The 22493-nt window shown below is 37.6% G+C and overlaps 1 protein-coding gene across 1 annotated transcript in view; it reads left to right on the top strand.

Annotated features, from left to right (window-relative positions):
• Nucleotides 1–22493, top strand: part of gpc6b (glypican 6b) — a 72755-nt gene that overhangs the window by 16828 nt on the left and 33434 nt on the right. The window contains exons 2-4 of the mRNA XM_026296003.1: nucleotides 3455–3613; nucleotides 12359–12750; nucleotides 16879–17044. Of these exons, the coding sequence (XP_026151788.1) occupies nucleotides 3455–3613; nucleotides 12359–12750; nucleotides 16879–17044 (717 nt within the window). The remainder of the gene's footprint in view (nucleotides 1–3454; nucleotides 3614–12358; nucleotides 12751–16878; nucleotides 17045–22493) is intronic.

Genomic DNA, 22493 nt, shown 5'->3' with positions numbered 1-22493 from the left:
AGTGTACTGGTGTGACTCCCCATCTTTAAGAACAAGGGAGACGTGCAGAGTTGTGGAAACTACAGTGGAATCAAGCTGATGAGTCACACAATGAAGTTATGGGAAAGAGTAGTGGAGGCTAGGCTGAGGTCAGAAGTGAGCATTTGCGAGCAGCAGTATGGTTTCATGCCAAGAAAGAGAACCACAGATGCAATATTTTGTTTGAGAATGCTGATGGAGAAGCACAGAGAAGGCCAGAAGGAGCTGCATTGTGTCTTTGTAGATTTGGAATAAGTATATGACAGGGTGCCAAGAGAGGAGCTGTGGTTTTGTATGAGGAAGTCTGGAGTGGCAGAGAAGTATGTTCGAGTGGTGCAGGACATGTATGAGAGCTGTAAGACAGTGGTGAGGTGTGCTGTAGGGGTGACAGAGGAGTTCAAGGTGGAGGTGGGACTGCACCAAGGATCAGCTTTGAGCCCCTTCTTGTTTGCTGTGGTGATGGACAGGCTGACAGATGAAGTTAGACAGGAATCTCCGTGGACCATGATGTTTGCAGATGACATTGTCATCTGTAGTGAGAGCAGGGAGCAGGTGGAGGAAAATCTAGAGAGGTGGAGGTTTGCTCTGGAAAGGAGAGGAATGAAGGTTAGCCACAGTAAAACAGAGTACATGTGTGTAAATGAGAGGGACTCAGGTAGAACGGTGAGGTTACAGGGAGTAGAGGTGAAGAAGGTGGAGGATTTTAAGTACCTAGGGTCAACAGTCCAGAGCAACGGAGAGTGTGGAAAAGAAGTGAAGAGACGTGTGCAAGCAGGTTGGAACGGGTGGAGGAAAGTGTCAGGTGTGATGTGTGACAAAAGAGTGTCAGCAAGAATGAAAGGAAAGGTGGTGACCGTGGTGACAGTGGTGAGACCAGCAATGTTGTCTGGTTTAGAGACAGTGGCACTGAGACAAAGACAGGAGGCAGAGCTGGAGGTAGCAGAGCTGAAGATGTTGAGGTTCTCTCTGGGAGTGACGAGGATGGATAGGATCAGGAATGAGGACATCAGACGGACAGCTCATGTTAGATGTTTTGGAGAAAAAGCCAGGGAAGCCAGATTGAGATGGTTTGGACATGTTCAGAGGAGGGACAGTGAATACATTGGTAAAAGGATGCTGAGGTTAGAGCTGCCAGTAAGGAGGCCTAGAGGAAGACCAAAGAGGAGGTTCTTGGATGTAGTGAAGGAGGGCATGAGGATAGTTGGTGTGGGTGAGGAGGATACAGAGGATAGGGTTAAATGGAGGCAGATGATTCGCTGTGGCCTGAAGGGAGCAGCCGAAAGGAAAAGAAGATCCACTGATTTAACTTTGATAGCACATAACCAACAGTACAGTGATAGTCAGACAAAATGAGAAGCACCACCATTGTTCCTTTTCTACATTAGATAAAGTTAAAAAAAGATCCTACAAGGCACAAGTCATCTTTTTTACTCCGTCACTTTGTGAAATTAGGAACTCATTTTCTGTATTGAGAAAATTGCAGTGAAAATGCATATCCCATTTTTCGTGGGGATAATGGCAAAGGTTTCATGTTAGACTGCTGGCACTTTAAATGTCAGTGGGTTTGTGAGCTACAGTTCTGAAAAATCAAGAGTTATATAGTTCTTGCTGTAATTCACTGCCTTGTGGTTTGTGAATAGTTACACTCCCTTTCATTTGTGTTTCATAGTTTTGTGTTGGAAAGTGCTGAAATCCATTTAAAAGTATTTCCAACTAACTGAAGTGACTCAAAATTCACTTTATTGTTAAATATTCCACTACTGGCTCTTCGTAGCTCAAGAAAACAACACATTTTGAGTGTGTACTGCTTTTGATACTACTGTTTTGAAAAGGTCTTAATATGTGTATAATAGCAAAACCAAAAGGAAAAGGCAAAAAACCAAAATGTGACTTAATTAAACTATAAGTCTTTATCTGCCCTTAGAGATGCATGTTCGGCTACCTGGCTTTCCTGACCTACCATTAGCCTACTGCAAGGTTTGATGGCTAACTCATCAACAGCAAACTACATTACTATATGTTGGATCACACATTCTTTCCTGTTGGGATTTGTTCAATTCTTTCAGACCAATATAAGTGAATGAATGAGAAAATGTGCTGCATGTAAGACCCCTCACTGAGTCACTTTGATCTTATCCCTACAGAACAGCTTAAAAATTTGCTTTGCTCGTCAGCATCGCTCTGTCTTCTGACTGTGTGCTCAACTATTGCTGAAGGGATCTGGTTTAGGTCCCACACCCTTAAATAACAATGTCCAAACTGCTCTTTATTTTAAAACTACACAGCACTGGAGTTACAAATGTTTTACAGATGGCTACTGACTCAGGTGCTGATGTGTTCCTGGTGCTTGACCTCAGTGCAGTATTTGATGCCATTGATTACTCTAGCCTTATAAACAGACTAAAACACTCAGAGGATATTATTGGAGCTTGTGTCGATTGTTTTTTTTTTTTTTCTTTTTTTCTTATTTAGCCAACAGGCTTTTTTGTCATTGTTTCTGTTGATAAATTTACCTTAAAATTTCCCACATGGCTCAGTCTTGGGACCTGTTCTGTTTACCTGTAGGCTATATGTTACCTTTAAGACATGTCATACATCACTACAGTGTGTCCTCGTATGAAGCACAACTGCACCTGTCATTTGAATCTCCTGACATTGGCAAAGTGGCTCCACAACCACCACCACACATATCTGCTTCAATGACACAAAACACCAGAGGCCCTGTAGCTTTTTAAATTTGAACTGGAACAAGAAAGAGTTTCTAATCATTGGCCTTGAACATGTTTCGAAACAAAACAAAATCAGCCACGTCAACCTGCTGGTTCCTAACATGAAGTCAGCTACAAAATATCTGAATGTTATTTTGTTCTGGAACAACATGTAAAGAAAATGTTTTTTTCAGTTGAAGAATGTTTCTAAAATTAGATCAGTTCTGTCTTTTAGTAGCAAAGACAAAATTATACATGCTTTTATAAACTTCCACTACAATCATTATAATATGTTGTTTACCAAACAGTCCAGCTATAAAGCAACTTCAAATTGTTCAAGATAAATCAGCCAGGCTAACTGATACAAACAAAGCATTTTTCACACATCACACCAATTTTGACTTCACTGCACAAGGTTTCAGTCTCTGTTAGAATCCATTTAAAAATGCTGTCAATCATATTCAGAGCTTTGCATGGTCTAGTGCTGGAGTACATTACTGAGCTCACCGTATCCTTTAACATTCGAACAGGCATGTAAGGTCTTCTGGTTTCAGGCTTATAACTAATCCAGGTTAAAAACAATGGGTGATCAATCAGTACTGGCTCCTCATGTGACATTGTTGCTGCCTTTAAATTTCACAATTAAAAGATCTACATTTTTTAATTTTTTTTTTTTTTTTTTGGTATGTGCAGAAAAACATTATTTTTTGTTTATTTTTATTTTGCAGGCGAACATCTTCGTGTATGTCCTCAGGGAGACACATGTTGCACCCAGGAGATGGAGGACAAATTTGGTCAACAGAGTAAACAGGACTTCGAGAATCTGGTTGATGAAATGAGCCATGAATTGAGAAGCACATTTGTTTCCAGACATAAAAGATTTGATGGTAAGTCTTCATTTTGTTTAATACTTTATTGTGATTATTTGTCTTTTGCTTCTTTTTTTTAAATAGTTTAACAGTCAACCACTATAGAACAAATTGCTGCAAAAAGAGGAAAATCATTGAGACTATATATGTTAATTTGAAGGTTCTGTGTGTAGTTCTGTAGCTGTCAACGGTCAAGAGGAGATGAGATGTGAAAATCTCATTAATATGCCTTGGAGTGGAGAACGCTCTTGTTGGATTAGACAAACATACTTTTTGCACAGTATATTGACATCTTGAACAAGAGTACAGAGAGAAACCCTGCATTATTAAAGTTATCTGATGGTCTTGTTCTGTGTGTGATCTTGCCTTAGCCCCATGGTGACTGTCTTGACCACCACACACGCAATGTGCTCCTGCTATAGAGGGGGTGTACTCATTACTGAACCAAGCCTGACTCTACCTCTCCACCTCTCCCTCTTGGTATCTTTCTCTATGGAGTCAGCTCCTTCGAGTTACACTTTAATGAGAAATAATAATCCCTACAGCTCCCTACGTTTGACTGTGTGGGAAGCAGGAGCTTATCACTTTGGACAATGGTGAAGAGTGGTGGAGGGGAAATTGTGTATCCACTTGTCAGCACAGATGATACATTACTCCTGCTCCATGTCTCTATGTCCTAATGTCTTAATGTAGATTCATACTTAATGTAGATATATAATACAAATAATACTATTCATCATTTCTTGTCAAAATTGTGGAGAAATAGCAATTTTCTAGAAACGATTGGTAACACTTTTTTTTTATAGTGCTCTCTAAATGAGTGGTCTTCACAATAGAAGGCAATACTACAAAATGTAAAGTTAGAACATCAAGAAAAGTCAAAGAAAACAAGAGAGTCTTAAGATTTTTTTCAGGAGGTCATTTTGCAGTCTAGGAGCGGCAGCAACAAAAGGATATTCTGTGCCCACCTCTTATAATAAAATTAAGATAATTTATTCTTCACTATATCATTCTCACTAAATTAATACATAATTTCTATCTGCTGCCAGGGGCATAGTTTGCATATACATAATGCATAATAGCATGAAAACAAACTTCCTGTTTTCTTTGGAACACAGGCATATAGACAACATAAATCCAAGTTAATTTTGATGGTAATTAGCAAATTGAGCATTTTATAATTGCATTTCTGCTGGTACGTTGCTCTCTGATATAAATCTATTTGCTTGTTTGTCATCTTTGGAATTTAAATTGCAAAGGTCGGAGAGAATGCAGGAGTCTAACGGCCACAAATCTTAAATTATCTCTAAACTCAAATTGGCATGTAAGTGTGATTGTACCACGAGTGCGGGTCTGTTGACAGAACTGATGATACACTAAAGCTGCTCATGTTCAGGGCGATCGCTGGTGCTCATACAACAGAAGGCAGTGACACTAGAGACACAAAGCTGACAATGTTGATACAACACAACTAACATTTTTAACAAATGTAAAAATCCCTCTAAATTATTTTTCTTTTATGTAGAATGTCTGTCATTCAGCAGTAATATCAAACCTCATCATTTTACATTGAACTTAAGATGAATTAAATATATGGTTCCAGCATGTTTATAATAATCATTTTCTGTATTTCATAAGGCACAGTAAGGTGGCTTGGCCTAGCCCTAATCTGTCAACACCGTTTTATGTCACCTTATAAAATGCTGTCTTACACTTTTTCACCTTTGGGTGCATGACGTGATCTGTTAACATCCTGCAAATAAGAATGTACATAAGGTACAATATGTGAACAGCAACACTCCTTTACTTAATCCAAAAGTGATTCTGATCTCTGTCCCAAAGAATAAGGTTGAAGCATAGATGTTCATGTCGAGCTATCAAAATATATCAATAATATAAGCTATATATGTATAATATATGTCAATAACTCAATATTGTTTGAGTGACTAATAGTGCAATTTAATACTCCCCTGTCAATGTTTTGTCTTTCTATGTTGATTCTTTTTAAACTATTTAACATATCATATGTAACAAATACTATTGAGTTACATCATGAAACTCTCAGATGATATACATTGCCCAGAAATTCAATGTCACAAAGCCTGGGTAGTGGCTGTCTTTTTTTTTTTTTCCAGGAATATAAACTTCTTTAGCCCACACGTGATTCCTGGAAGCGTTCATAAATAAATAAGTGTTATTTTGATCAGCTCCTGTCAGTATTGTGAATGTCATAAGGAGAATTCCAGTGAGGGAGGAAATGGGGTTTGTCCAACAGCACTTAGATGCATGACTCTAGGCACCCCTCTTCCTCCTGGGGTTTGCTGCCACTCTCCATAATTTCATCAGTGTCAAAGCAGATGCCATATGAAGGGTTCAGCTCCGCAGCCCTTTGCTGTCTGGAGACTTTTTGTCTGCTGAGGGTCTAGACTGACCACATGCTTGGAAAACACACCATATTGATTGTAAGATTTGAATGTCACCCTTATCGTTATGTATCATTAATTGAATCTGAGGGTTTAAAGTGTAAGCTTATTATTTGTCCACAGGAGATAATCACTGAGATTTAACAAAGCACCGCTGCAAGAAAAGAACATATATTTTAGTATTTTAGGCACACTACAGTTGTTGTCAAGATTCTGCATATTTTGACTTTATGTTCATGCCACCAAAATAATTGTGTTCACCCTGATAGCAGAAAACATAACAAAATAGCCAGATAATAGAGCAGTGGTATTTTATTTTGACGCTCTTTGCCATCTGTGACTTTGCAGTCTCACCTACCCAGGGTCATTGTATGTGTATATTTTCTTCTCTTTATGCAGAGCTTGTGATGAGTGTTACTGTATCTGACAGTAACTGGCCGACCCACACATACCTGACACCACAGCCTATATGTCACAGTGAGAGGGCACAGTCTCAAGCCCATCTGAGCAGAAATTGAGGAATATTCGCAGCAACTCAGTTACACAGTACAGCTGTATGACTCTACGAGAGAAACTAGATAATCTGAAAAATCAATGCCAAACATGAAGCCATGTTTGCTGCAGTGTATTAATAAATTTGATATTTTATGTATCAAATAGCCTGTCTGAATATAGCCCATAATTTACATACTGTGCAGGGAAATTAAACAAAGCAAGTGGCTGGAGCAGAGAATTCTTTTCGGCCTAGCTCATTTTGGAGTCATCGGTTTTAATTGTTAATCAATTGTTTTGCCCACCTCTGACCATGAACACCCATAGTGCTGGTTAACCAAACAGAATATTAATGTGGCCCTCCTAGCACAAATTGATTTTTTTTTTTTTTTTTTTTTTTAAGTAACTGACTCACACACTGTTATTACTGATACCCACTGGTGTCACTTATATTGTTGGAAGGTTGTTATACAAGAATATAAAAAGTGAATTCTCTCCTCCCTGAGCAGCCACTGTTGGCATGCCCTTGATCAAAGCACTTAACCCGAAATTGCTCCAGCCATAGAAGACAGTACGGTACTGGCCAGCTACCAGGTGGGGATATGTGTGACTAGATGAATGTGAAGCTGGACAGTGTAGTAAAGGGCATGCCTAATCAGCAAAACCATTGTTTAGTTAGGAAGTCCTATTGGACCGTCCAGTTAGAGAGTGGGTTGGTGTTTAGGATTCAGATAGAAATGCAGCATCGTCTCTCTGCACTGTAGGTTTTTTCCATACAAATATCTGCCACTTTAAGAAGTCCTAGTCTGTAGACTCTCTGATGAACAACCTCTCACTTACATTTTTTTCTGTATCTTTTGTTTATTAATTCCCACAGATGGGTTAGAGGTCAGCATGTCAAACAATTGAAAATTAGCACTCTAAGTATTTCTATTTTTTCTCCATCTTAAATAACTGAAAAATGGAAATCCTATTTGATCTTTTTTTGTTGCACGTGCTTGTCTTAAATCAGCAGTATACAGGTTATTTTGCAGCAGAGGGTTTTTTTTTTTCTATTGAATGTCTGTGCTTTGACTTCTATTTGTGACTCCCAAAAGGCAGGACACAGGAATTAACACAAGGAAACATAAAAGGTCGGCCTGTCATGTTCCTACAGTAGCTCAGCACTCAGAGTAGCCCTCTGTACATCGACGCTTCCTGTCAGACAGATCAGGCGACCCAGCTTGTGACTTAAAATGGCAGTAGAATGTTCTAGTTTCATGCACATGCATGAGAGAAAGAGGTTGCACAAGCTCCTGCATGTGACTTATATTATGCAGTTTCAATAATCACAAATTGAAAGATGGACTCCTTGATTTGCTGTAAGTCCTGTAGGAGAAGACACTGCTGGAGATAAGAGGCTGTTTACTCTGTGTATGAGGGCCAACGTCATTTTTGCAGTTTACTCAGAGTAGCTTCTCTGATAATTTACAGATATTTCTGACAGCATGTTGCTTGCAAGAATATGTTGTACATGGAAGACATCTGACAAATGATCAGAAACAACACCTTGTACTGAATTCATTAACCTTCTTTGAGTGCATTTGGCTGTTTGGATATCTTTTATTTGTGTGTGGCCTTGAAATCTAATGCTGCTCTCAAAATAACGTGTTGTGAAATTTTACCACCTACAAATGTCATTGAATGGTCAGACACAAAACTACGCAGCAATAGTTTTCTTCTGGCCCAGATGTTCTTCCACGATTTCAGACTGTTTCAGGAATCCTTCACATCGTCACAATTTTTGAACATGATCTCAATTTAACATAACATGAATAAAAAGTAATACACGTTACATCATTTTCACTGAGAAACCTAATACCAGTTCTGCCTTAAATGATCTGAGATAGTTTATTACAGATTATTCCATATACTGTATAACCAATGTCCATCTTAAAAAGTATTTAATCACTGTCAAACAATTGCTCAAAATCTGTAATAGTAAAATTAAACCATGCTGCTGTATGAACATTTTCTCAAGCTTTAAAATTGTAAACAAATGAGTAGTTTACTGCATGAGAGTATTATAGTCACTGTCCAACATTTCAGCACTATTATCCTCCGTGTTAAACTATTGTCTCTGCTGTACTGTAGATTCATTTTATGTCCTGATTGCAACCTGATTTAGTGTATGATTGTGATTACTTATTTTGTGCACAAATGGGTCTCTGCTTCCACAGATGTTGAATATGGTTCAGAAAGCTAATGGCACAATCTCCTAATGACTTTTTTTGTGAATTGTATTTACTCAACTGAGTAGGAAACCAACTAGTTTTATCCCTATACCTTATGGCTGGTCAGAGTTCAGAAAACTTTGGAGCAATTAATTCTGCATGCCACTTCCCACGGGCGTCTTCACTATAGCTGTCACCCCAGCCACAGCGACTTCTGTCGGTTATGTTTTTAAGACCAAATCATCTTATCCCCAAACATAGTGATTTGCTTCTAAATGAAAAGCACGCAACTTCTGTTTTCCCATCATCTAAATAGGAGCAGACTGTTTCAAGATTGCTGAAATAGACACTGCTGACATCTCTGACATCCAGGAGAGCATCCATGAGTAGGATTCTGTGGGAGCAAGCAGGTGTGAAAGCACGGAAACACAGCCTCTCGCTTTATCACGGAGAGAATGGCTTTGTGTACCCTCTGCACAGCTCTGTGCACACAGTGAGGAATTGGAGCCACTCTGCGCTTTATCAGCAAAATGTAATGAACTCTGAAAGTTAGGAGTTTTAGAATCACCCCTGTCCAGCATTTCAGCATTGTTATCCTCTGTTTACAGATCTTGCAGCTGCTCATTTAGACAGAAGTATTAGTTACTAAGACAAATTAAGTATTTATCTAAATGTCTGACATTTCACTAAATTTTCTACTGTAGAATATTTTCTTTCTCATGAATTTTCACTAATTAGATTAAGTTGTCCTTTTTCAATTAAGTGTTTTAGACACTGAATCTGAGGTATTCATTGTAATCACTCCAAAAAAAAAAACAAAAAAAAAAACAACTTAGAATTACATTAACACATTAAGTGAATTCTGCCTTAATTACCTTGGTTAAAATTAATTAATATCTCAGCTGGCACACTGGGCAAAGAACATGACTGCATTGAGATTTTGTTTTTTCTAAAAAGCTCATTTTTAAAAAAAATCAAATTAGTTTTGAAGCTGTCATTAATCAGTGTGCATATCTCTCAGCAACACTGACTATTTTTATTACCAAAATGAGTTGCTGAAGCACAAATTATGCTTCAAGCACTGCATATTTAAATAAGAGCTTAGTGCAGTCTGTCATTCACTATATAGTCTCAAGGATACTGAAAAATAACCATAATTCACCCAACACCACAAGTCCTGCAGAGTCTCATTAAAGAAAAGGTTGTATTCTCTTAAGATGGCAGAAAACATAAGGTTCATTTTTCAGATTTTCAGAGGAATCTTCACACTCAACACATTGATGCAAGACTATTTGGCTACAATGTGCTAATAAAAAATGTTACATGCATACATAGATGAAACTAGACAATGCATGTAGCATGTGATGATTCAGAAATGGCTTTGGATAGAATATATTTATGCAGCACTAGAATCTAGCATTTATGTTGCGGCAAATATAACCTTGATCGTCCAAGAGAGTTATAACAGCTGAAAATGCATTTGTCTAAACCTGTTAATCACATTATAAAATAATATTTTGCGTGCAGCTTTTTTAGATTCCAGTGCGACACATAACTGATCTGATGTGATGTGGTGTGTTATCATAGAGTGTCATGCCGTTTTATTTCTTTTGTAATCTGTAATTTCACCTGCATTGCTGAGCACCAATGACCACTTCAAATCCATTACAGTGCATCGCTCATAGGTGCCAGATGGATCTCTTAATGGATATGTGGTCAGTATATGTTATGTGACAGGGTGGCAATTACTGTAAAATGGGCTTACAAGTTTACAGTATCCTCTGGAGCCCCCAACATGTTGCTCATACCTCATTCTTAATAGTACCGATAGTACACAGCATGGATGCAATATCATGCATGGTGCAATTGTTAAACAGCACAACTTCACTTAAAAAATAGCCACAGCTTGTATACATTTAACATATGAGAGTCACAAGCTGGTCCATTAATAAACCTCTTCCAATTAAAAGCCAATCAAATACATAGACGTTGCAGCTTCCTCTCACACCAAATGATCATTTGCCATTAACCTGTTAGTCAAATGGTTTGATGACATCAGTTGATGTTAGCAAGTCTTTTGGGTAATGTATTAAATATAAGTGCCTTCACTTATGTGAACAGATAGAAACTAAGCATTACAAAAATGGGAGGTATGTTGTCATGGGTTCAGTGAGACACGCATGTCCCTTTTCTAACTTTTGTTTGTTTACATTTTGGAAAACTCAGTTCACCAAGTTTGCTATTAGCACTTTCTGTTAACTATGCGCCACTGGATGCACTGCCAACTAACTTACCAAGGAATGATTGACATCGGAGATAATGCTGCACTCAGAAAGTGTAACTCACACTGCATCTTTAATGAGAAAAATGAGTCTGAGTTCAGATTTAAATGAACTGTCACAGTTTTGAGACAAACTGGGTCAATTGAGCACTACAGGTTTTTTGATTGTTGATTGTGTTGACTATCTTACAAACAACTTGCTATTGTTTTTGAAACACCAGAATACACAAATTCCTATGTGAATTTTAACATTAAAATACATTTCGTCACACACGGCTGTGATGACTGATGTCAATAGATGTTTTGGTGTAAAACGTGAGTCTCTGATGTTGCTGTTGGGCAATTGATCTCACACAATAATTGCTTTGGTTTTGATTTGCTCTGAGGAAAATAGGTTAGAGACCTTAATGTCCACTCTCATAACAGGAAATAAGGAAATAAGAATTAATAAAGAGAATAAATATTGGGCTTGTCCAGAAACATGGCTCCAAAGCTTTAAGCTTAAGCTTAAAGCTTAGTCTCCACTGCCACATAGACTCTCTTAACTAGTCTTGAACCCTTTTACTTTGCAGTTAAATATGAAGAATTTTGAACCTTATTTAAATTTTAATATTAGCCCTTGAAAGCCAGGACTATCATTATAGATAGCAGATGGTCCGAAATATTATCATCCCATTCCATTTTCTGGTAGGTCATAGAGGTCATGATGCAAACAGCAAGTGGCTCCTAGAAAAGCAGAATGCAGAATGGTTGCGAACCCTACAAACACACACTCCTGTGGATTCATAATCATTTTAAAGGATAATTTATTGCACGTCATCTCACAGCCTTATGTTTCCAGCATATGGAGCACTACTCCAGTGCAATTCTGTGTAACAGAAATCATTCAGCATTATATGTCTTTTCTATCAAGGAACAGGAATGTGTTTTGGGCTTTAAGGGTAAGATATGGACAATGCAGACCTCCTCTCCTGCAAACACAGAACTTATTGCTTTTCATAGATATATGAGGAAGGCTCTCTTGCAATGAAAACTACAAAAGTAGTTTTCTGATAGTAAAAATCAACAAAGATGGGAAGTATCTTCGAAATGAATCCAACATCAGTTGTCTAACTAATATGCTATTTTGATGTTTTGGGGCTGTCAGTCTATTTGTTGGCAGATTTTCATTTTAAATAGTATTCAATCTTGCAACTAGGTCCATTTTAATGTAATTTTTCCATATTTCTGTTTTAATCACAAAAGTAAAAAGGTTTCCAGTCTGTCTTATCAAAGTATATTAATGTATTCAAATGTATATACAGAATAATCTATACCAACACAATAACACTATTTCTTTGCTTTTTTTAAATAGAATTCTTTCTGGAGCTGCTGGAGAACACTGAGAGGTCCCTGAATGAGATGTTTGTGAGGACTTATGGCAAGCCTTACATGCAGAACTCTGAGGTCTTCGAGAACCTATTCGCCGAGCTGAAGCGCTATTACACTGGAGGGAATGTTAACCTGGAGGAAATGCTTAATGACTTTTGGTCGCGGCTACTGGAGCGTATGTTCACACTACTCAACTCCCAGTACATCATCACTGAGGACTACTTGGAGTGTATCAGTAAGTACACCGACCAGCTCAAGCCCTTTGGAGACGTGCCCAGGAAGCTCAAGGCTCAGGTTACCAGGGCATTCATCGCAGCACGCACATTTGTCCAGGGACTCTCTGTTGGCCGGGAGGTGGCCCAGAGAGTGTCTAAGGTAAAAATCACTATTTTAGTAAAATTCAACTTTAACTAGATTCTAAAATATGCAAATACCATCTTATTTCTGTCAATTACCAACCTAAAACAAAACTATATTTCATTTGATTGTACTTGCTGATTAAAACCTGCTCTGCATTTTACATAAATTCTAACATGCCTAAGGTCTTGTTTGGTGTTTCTGCAGTAAGCACACATTTCCCTATTGTTTTCACCATGAATAAGTTCCTCCCAAACACTTTTCCAACCTAATGTGAGCTCTTTTTGTGCATATCTTTAGGAGGTTTGGGGCTCAGGGCGGCTTGTTCAGGTGCTGTGTTGAAAACTTTGTTGAAGAGTGAGAAGACTGCTCAGGAGAAGTGCCCAGACAATAAAAAGAGAGAGAAAAGAATTTTCTGCCAAAACTGTTTACTGCTCTATTGCCTAATATTTGTTTACCCACTATACAGACGTCATTAATCATGCTGTAGCCTTAGCATTCTGTTTGATGTGATGCAATCTTAATGCAGCTTCTGCAGTATATCACACTGCCCTGGGAGTGTGTGTAATTTTGATCATGTACAAAGTAAGATTAAAGGAAAACCAAGAGGCTAAGGCTTGGATTTAGTCATACTCAACAACAGGGGCTACATGCCTTCTTCTGGGCTGAGAGTAACACTGATAAGCACTACACTACAAATCCCCAAACACCCTAGTTTCTTTTTACTTGTTTATTGATATCAACTGGATTAGATTCTAAATATTTATAGGCCTGGTGTGTAGTAAGGTATGTATACAGAAAATAATGGAAATATAGCAACCTATAAGCATTACACTGGCACAGACAGTGAGCATCAGAAGACACGACTGATCTCTAAGAAATCAATTTTTTGTTAGTCCCAGTACAGTGCACTCATTGAACTTTAATGCTTCCTTCACTGTGAGTATCAGTTCCCCCCCTCACAAGTAGTAGGCTCATTTAGAAGCAGCCACAGACAGGGTGTTGTTAGTATGTGTTTACTGAGTTACACCCTGCGTTTCTTACAAGCCAGCATGTCCCAGTTTCACCTCTTGACATTTCAGTGGGACCTGAGATCCAGGTCATGTGTCTGGGACTGCAGCCCTTTGATCCCCGGGATATAAACTCATCATGAGGGATTGAGTGCAAGCATAATGGAATAAGACACCCTGCTAGTCGTTTGCACTCTCTGTTGCGTCTCTAAGATGTGACATCCATGCTTATTGCTGCACTGATATGTATTCATTTAAAGTAGATAATGTAGAACATTATTTCTTTTCACAGCTTACGAGGCAAAACACAAAACCCAGAAGAGCTTTGTGGAAGCAGGAGCTTGTGTCTGGAGTCTGTGTCTCACAAACAAAGCTCAAACTTATTCCAGATCATTACCCAAACAATAAATCCGCTTCTTTTTATTTGAAATGCTCAGAATGTAATAATCATCTGTCTGGTTTTTGATTTTTAGGATACTGAAATTCTCATATGGGTAACTAAAAAGAATATTTTGTTATCTGGATGCACTCACTATAGTGAGATATCAGGCGCTTAGAGCCTGACTCTGTAGGGCTACAAATATACCTCCACTCCTCTCTTTATGATAGTCAGTTCTGTGCTGGGAAAGCATTAGGCGCCCAGGCAAATCAACCAGTGCCACATTATCACCAAGATCATGGTGTTTCTCTCATTTTGAGACCTGGAAAAAGTCATGTATGTTTTTATCTCCTCCAGGCCCGACTGTAACTCACTTTACTCTGGTGTTAACGGACAAAATATTTACCATATCTACCTGTGTGCTAAGAATTATTTCAAGACTTTAACTTGTGTTTTTAAAGTGTTGCTTCTCAGATTTGTGACTTGTGCTTAAACCTGTGATATGCTAATTCACAACAAACAAAAGATGTGTTTGACAGCTGTTGGCATGGCTCTTTTAACCTTTTAGTCTCTTCAAAAGCTCAGCTTATTACAAAGAGTGGCTGGGACTTTGTCGTGCATTCACCCTTCTCCTTTTAAATCATAAAGCTCAGCATGGCTTTTTAGTTTTTAGACATCTGTTGCTGCAGTGGACTCTTGCAAATTAATTTGTAAATAAATCATTACAATTATTACCATTAGATGCCACTCAGATAAACTTTCAAGTTTCTTTCAGCAACTTCGTTTAGTCAATTTCCTTTTGCTTTTGTTATGTTTTGTAGTATCACGTCAATACTACTGTTTACTTAAGTAATTAGAATTATGACAGTGCAAGGAAAAAACGTACTTGTTCAATATTTCTATGTTTCATCACAGGCCACAGCTATGATCCTGTGATGTGGCACTTTAACACAGAAACTGTATATTTGGCTGGATATAAATGTATGCAGGCAGCACAACAAAAAAAGAAGTTCTAAGAGCTGACTATATTTATTCACATAAAGCAAGGATGGAACAGCTAATAGCATGTTTAGCACTACATTATAAGTGTTTAGAGTGTTTATTTATTTTTAAGACAATGAAGTTTTATGAAGTGCTTCCCAGGCATGTCAGGGGGATAGTCTGAAAAAGCAGGTTTTCAGTCTGAAAGTTGCCTATTAAGATGCTTTTCAGTACATCTGAAAAAAGTCCATTAGTTGTGAACAAGAGTCTTTCATTTCAAACATCTTGCTCCAGAGTACAAACGTTTGAGTGCTGTGGGTAAGAATGCTGAGTGCTTCACGCTCTTTAGAAACCATCCAATAAAATCTGTTTTAGTAGTTCACACAGCGAAGTTTGCTGTGTGAAGTGTCACTGTACTAGCACCCACATTGCAAAAAACTGATATGATTTTGCACTTTGGTATGTGCACAGTCAAATCATGTGGTCTGGGTGTAACACAGTAAAAGAGCTGATCCAGCCAATGGTCAGCTGGTGTTTATTTTGTGGCTAATCCATGACAAGAACTCCTGAATGAGACCAGTGAGAAATGTCTTTAAAATGTGGGCAAATCCCTGGTGTTCACCAAACTGTTTGTCCATTATATTTATGTTTAACTTGTGCTTTTTTATACATTAGATTACAGTATAAGACACTTATACATATACATATACATAGACATAGACATGGGATAAAAGGACTGACTAAATCCACTCTGTTTCTGCACTAAATAAATTAAAAAGTATAATTTAAGGCATGAGGATGGAAGTTAATAGAGGCACCTCTTAATAGAGCTGGGCTGTCAGCCCACTTCATTGCCTTTCTGCTTTGTTATCTTTACATTAATCCAGTCACCACAAAACTATTTAATATTTCATCAGGTTTTCATGCTTTTTAAGATTTATTGCCTGCAGTTGTTAGCCTATTGCTTATGTATGTTTTCTTTCATGCAAGCAAACTAATAGCTAAAATTAAGATGAGGCACAAAATAACATGTTCATTGCTGTGGAACGCTTATTTGTGAGAACGCATTTGCCAAATATGATGTGAGTGATATGAATGCTTACTCTAAGCTTATCTTGTGCATCTTATCATTTTGCTTTTGATGTGTGTTTATAGTATGTGACTGATGAGCCCGCTTCAAGCTCCACCTGTCACACAATAACTTTATATCATTTGTTTGTAAAGTCAGGGAAATAAAAAAAATTTTTAAAAGAACAAGGAAGAATAAATAACTGAAGAGCAAAACGCTTGACAGCTTATTCTGGCTGAAAAGTGGGCAAATAAATATTTGTCATCATTTCATTAAAACAAAAAAAACATTTAATACAGGGATAATTGTTTTAGAATGATCACACGCTGTGACTGACAGTGACTGCACGCATTGAAAGTTTCTCGTCTCGTCTCGGCTGAATGTGCACACTAAAACAAATCTTTGTTGTAAACATTTTCCACACAATAAACCTACGAAGCGTTCTGATTAAACAAGAAGCCAGAGGTTTAAAACTATTTTATTTTTAATGTTTAATCTGGTCATCTGTGTAAAATTGCTAAGAACCTGAATAACGAAAAGTTGAATAAAGTATATGGTAGATGTAAAACACCAAATATTCAAATTATCTATGGATTAGTGTAACTAATAAATGATTAAATATAAATTAATATGTTTAAAATGTTCATGCATTTGCAAAGAAACTGTGCAGATGCTAATGACTGCTGTCACATTCTGTGTCCTCACAGGTGAACAACACTCCAGCTTGTATTCGAGCGCTGACAAAGATGCTGTACTGCCCTTTTTGTCAGGGTATGCCAGCAGTTAAACCTTGTAAGAACTACTGCCTGAATGTCATGAAGGGCTGCCTGGCCAATCAAGCCGATCTAGATCCTGAATGGAACCAGTACATTGGTAAGTCTTTCCAAACATTACTCTGGCAAATTCTCACCTGGGTCCTGTTGTTCTGTTATTTCCCATCTCCATCCCCTATATATTTATGCCTGGGTGTATGGCAAATGGGTGGATAAGGGGGAAAAATGCTACATCATATTACAACCACAGTAATGAGACATTTGTAGACCATTAACTTACAGTGACTAAAATTTGTTCCTTCAAACAGTGTTGCATTTTAATGTCAGCCTGAAGTCAGCAAGTAGCATAAATTGAAGTGTTTAAACTGCACCGATAATAGCATCCCAATATATATGGCAATATATGATTTAAACAATAATTTAAACAATTGGCAGAAAGATGCAGAATGTGGTTTTGATTAAGTCAAAGAGACAATAGCTGCAATGCCTTTTACATTACAGAAAGTAACTGGATTCCATTGTAATATATAATATTGAAACATAAATGCTTTGATAACTTTGAGATACTGTAAGTATCTTATGGATGCAAGGAGAGACTGTAATCATCCTGTATGAACTCATGACTCATGACCAAATAATGAAACATCATCTCTGCTTTCCTTTTGTGAAATTTTCAGATTTCACAGTTTGGTATAACATGTGATGTTTTGTAGGTCTCAAAATGGTTTGTTTAAAATTGATGCACATGACGCAAAAGTGGCTCATGTCAAAATAAGTACCTTGAAAGGCTGCAGGATATGTTGCCATGTTGTAGAGTCTGAGGTTCTATATTTACAGACATTATTATGCTTTGACAACATCAGTTCCACTGACACACTTTGGGCCCTTGGATAATAAAATGCTTTATTTGTTGTTCATCTATCAATGCTTTTCTGCATGAAAAGATTTTATTCATGGGATTCTGCTCTCCTGCTGGGCTAAATGGGGACTTGTAATAGGGCAGAAGTGCACCGCAGGGAGTGTCAGGTTTTGTGAAGAAAAGTTCAATGGGGACTTGTTCACCTCCGAAACAAAGGATTCAAACACAAATGTATTATTTATATTTTTATTTAATATTTCATCGAATGCCTTACACAGATCAGTGAAACACGACTAGGCTGCTGTGGGAAACACAAAAAGATGCTCTATTTCTTCCTTACTAGTATGTGGCAAAAATATTGAAAGCATGCCACTCAGACTGGGATTTTAAGGAGAAATACAGACAAAATGAAAAAGAAATTCTCACCCTATGTCCCTGTATTAATTGTTTTGTTTTTGTAGTATGCCAAATATGCAGTAAGACCAAATATATATATATATATATATATATATATATATATATATATATATATATATATATAAGGAATCCTCATCCTCATCTTGTACGCTGGCATGTATACAGAAATTCAAACCCAATAAATGAAAAAATGGCTAATTGCTCCCATTATAAAAACACTACACTTAAATTCTGAATGATATCCCTCCTTGTGTGCAGAACAATCTATGACAGTTAGGGGGTCCCACACTGTAGCTGGAGCTTCAAAAACATTTTTTGAACATACTGCTTAAAAAATGAAAGGTCCATTTCTTCTCACACATCTAAACTTGATGAACAAACTATTTTTTTTTTCCAAAACAAAATGACAGTGGTCAATGGAAACCAAACTCATTAACCCATGTGAAACTGAATTCAATATCACACTTAAAATCAAAATGAAAAATTGAAACCCCAGGCTCATCCAAGTTGCATCAGTTTCCTGTATGCACTCCCAACGATGCCTGGGCATGTTTCTGATGAATCTGCAGATGTCCTCATGTCCTGGGGGATTTCCTCCCAGATTGGATCAGGGCATCAGGAAGCTCCTGGACAGTCAGTGGCAGTACTAGATGGCATTGGCCACACTGAGACATAATTTCCCATATGTGCTCAATTGGATTTAGGTCAGTGGAATGTGAGGGGCAGTCAGTGGCATCAATGCCTTCGTCATCCTCCCCACACCATCACTACCCGGTCATGCTTGATGATGTTACAGGCAGCATAATGTTCACCATGGTGTCTCCAGAGTCTTTCCCGTCTGCCACAGTGTGAACCTGTTCTTCTCTGTGAAGAGAACAGAGTACTAGTGGCAGACCTTCCAATTCTGGTGTCCTCTGGCGAATACCAATCGAGCTGCATGGTGCCGGGCTGTGAACACAGGTCGAAATAGAGGACATCAGGCACTCATGCCATCCTCTTAGTTTGTTTCTGACAGATTGGTTAGAAACAGTCACTCCAGCTACCTGCTGGAGTTCATTTTGTACGGCCCTCTCAGTGCTCCTCTTGCTCTTCCTTACCCTAAGGACAGATTCTGGTCCTATTGCTGTCCCTCTGCGGCCCTGTCCAGCTCTCCTGGTGTAATGGCTGGTTGCTTGGTATCTCCTCCATGCTCTTGAGAATACTGGGAGGCAAAGCAAGTCTTGTTGCAGCTGCATGTATGGTTCTACCATCTCGGAAGAACTGGACAACTAGTACATCATTAACCTGGTACTGACACATGCTACCAGTCGGAACGAGAACACCAGCAAAACACAAAACTTTAGAAGAATCAGTCAGAAAGGATAAGGAGAGTGTACAAGCACCTACTGTAAGCTTGTGACCTTGGAGTGGCTGAACAGAGTTTTGTGCCAGTCTCTGTGAGAGCCACTAGGACTACATGGACCAGCGAACCAAAACAATGAGCAGCTCAAAGAGGGTGAAAGCTGCAAAAAGTCATGTTAAGTGTTGATTCCCAGTGGGATCTGCAGCACTACCAACATATTTAACATCGGGGAGACTATGATTCATTATTATCAAAATGTCTCCTAAGGAAACTTTCAAAGACATGTAGAACAAGTACATTCCAAGCAATTATTCATTATCTATCAAGGCATATCAATCTTCTTGTTTTTGACTTCTTTTCTTAATTAATCAATGCTTGTTGGTAGTTAATTAGGTTTTGCATGTTTAATAAAAACAGAGAACATCACATTACTAACACTGTATTTACCTCCATGCATCGTGCCTGATAGTTTATGTCTGTGACTATAACGTGCCTGACAGACAGGATTCATGGGCCTTGGCTGTGGATATATATGCTTTCACTAATATTAATGTGTAACAAAAACAGATCTGTTTCTGTGGTCTGAATGTTTCTGTGTTCAACAAGAGCAGGGCAGAGCAGCTGCACTGCGGCAGGAGAAATGGCAGGATTGACAGATGCCGGCTTGTGTCACATAGGGAAACTTCTCCCTAAAAGCAGGGGTGTAGTGGAGAGAAACATTAATGAAACTTACCACCCCCTTAATACCCAAAAGAGCATAGACGCAGATTTAAGTATGCAATATTTTTTTCTTTTCTTTTTTTTTTTTTTTTTAACTCTGAGGTCAGTCATTTTCTGCATGGTGGATCAACGTATTCTCACATGAGCATGGAGTAAAGAACCATCCACAAGTAAAAATACAATAAAATACTTCTCAGAGCTGAACACAGCAAAAGCATTGGCTAGTGCAGCTAGGTCATTTAATTGGGCATGTGAAAAGCAGTATATAAGACATATGCACATGAAAAAGACATGACTATATGTCGTTTTTGTACTGTATACTGTATAAAAACGACATAGGTCAAGTCGAATTTTAATAATATTGCCCAATCTCAGAAATCACAAATGTGAATCAAGAGGCTTTTAAATTTGTACAGCATAAAACACACTCTGTCTATATAGTCAGTGGGGGGAAGAAGTACACAGATATTTTACTTTTAAAAGTAGGAATGCCAGAGTCCTACATTCAAAGTTTTAGAGTAGTACTAGTATCAAAATATATTTGAAGTACCAGTTATAAAATTATGTTTTATGGTGTATGTCCCCCTCAAGGGTATATGTTAATTTAAAGTATTTTCCTCATAATTTGAATTAGTTTACTGCGGGGTAGGTTGTGAATTTCCCACCAGGTATTAATACAGTTTGTATGATTACACTGTGTTTTGCTTTGTAATTGGATTCTGGAAAGTAATTACAGTTCTATAATGATGCTAGTGGAGTAAAAAGTATAGCATTTGCCTTTGAAATGTAGTCAGTCTATTAAATAAGAAATAACTGAGAAATAAAAAATAACTGAACTACTCAAGTAAAGTACACACACCTTAAAATTGTACTTAAGTGCAGTACTTGAATTTCTGTACTTAGTTACATTCCACCAATCATTGAGAAACCTTCATGTTAACCTTTCTGGATGAGTGAAGTGAAACTGTAATTTTATCTCACTATCTGATAGCTGAACTTTTATTTAGTTCATGCTGCATTTCAGCAGAACACTGTAGCTAGAGCATCTTCCGTGCTTGTGATGTGTTACAACAACAGCACATGACCTTTAGCAAAGGGATGGTGATGCTGGAACTTATTATAGAATTTGGTAAAAGTCAGAAGCCACCATAAGAATTAAAACCCTTTCCACTTACACTGATCACAAAGTTTCTAGCAAAAGGCAACAAAAAAAATCACAAAACTAGAATAGTTCTGAATGTCATGTGACCTAATAGTAATATATATACAATCTAATTGATTCATTAACTAATCAAAATATGTATGGATATTTCAGGGTCACTAATTTAGCTATTTTATCGGTAGAGGTTAGTCCTCACAATGGCAAAAAGGGTAAATAAATCAATGAACACATCAACAGGAAAAATAGCATTGATTTTTGATTATTGATTAGTCAATTATGTTTGACAGTTGGCGCTGCTCCAAAGGGATGATTTTTCCTTTCATATTATCAGTTTTAGACTGTTGGTCAGACAAAACATCACATGGGATGTTATGTTGGTTATTTCTCTATATTCCTTATATTTAATCAATGAAAGGACTGCACTGTATATAAATAAAGATTTGGTGAAACCTGAATAACACTGCATGTATATGATTGCTGTTGCTAAGAAATACCTATCACAGGTTGCATTCAACAAACATTTGGGAAAGTAAACATGACAGCATCAGGAGCAGCAACCATAACTCTATTAAGGACAGTTTCCACAGGCCAAGCTGAATACTAATCTAATAAGTCTGTTTTTAAAATTGAATGTATCTACTGAAGTATTAATCCCCCTCCTTGCAAAGTCTAAAATTTAGACAAGGCTCAACTTCAATTTGACAACTTTGCAGTTTTGCCCTTAATCCTGAAGCGACGTTCATTTTGTCTTCATCAGAATTTTTGTCAATTCACTTAATGTTCCTTGGTGCAGATTAAATGCCAGTTCTAAATCTTTTGACTCTGACATTTCATACTCATTACATTTTCAAGATTTTCAATTAGCTTAAGGTCTAACTACCAAAAATGTATTGACTTGGCTCTCAATGAATTGTGAGGAAGGTTCTTTCATGCAAAGATTGGAATAAAGTCATATAGATTTGTTGTACGATAATATGAATCATACTGTACAGGTGCACTGTTATTAGGTAAACATAGATATAGCTAAGATATTCATCTTCATTTCTTGT

The sequence above is a fragment of the Mastacembelus armatus genome, chromosome 21 (genome assembly GCF_900324485.2).
Source record: "Mastacembelus armatus chromosome 21, fMasArm1.2, whole genome shotgun sequence".
Classification (NCBI taxonomy): domain Eukaryota; kingdom Metazoa; phylum Chordata; class Actinopteri; order Synbranchiformes; family Mastacembelidae; genus Mastacembelus; species Mastacembelus armatus.
Note: the sequence above shows the minus strand (reverse complement) of the source record. Positions and strands in the feature narration are given on the sequence as shown.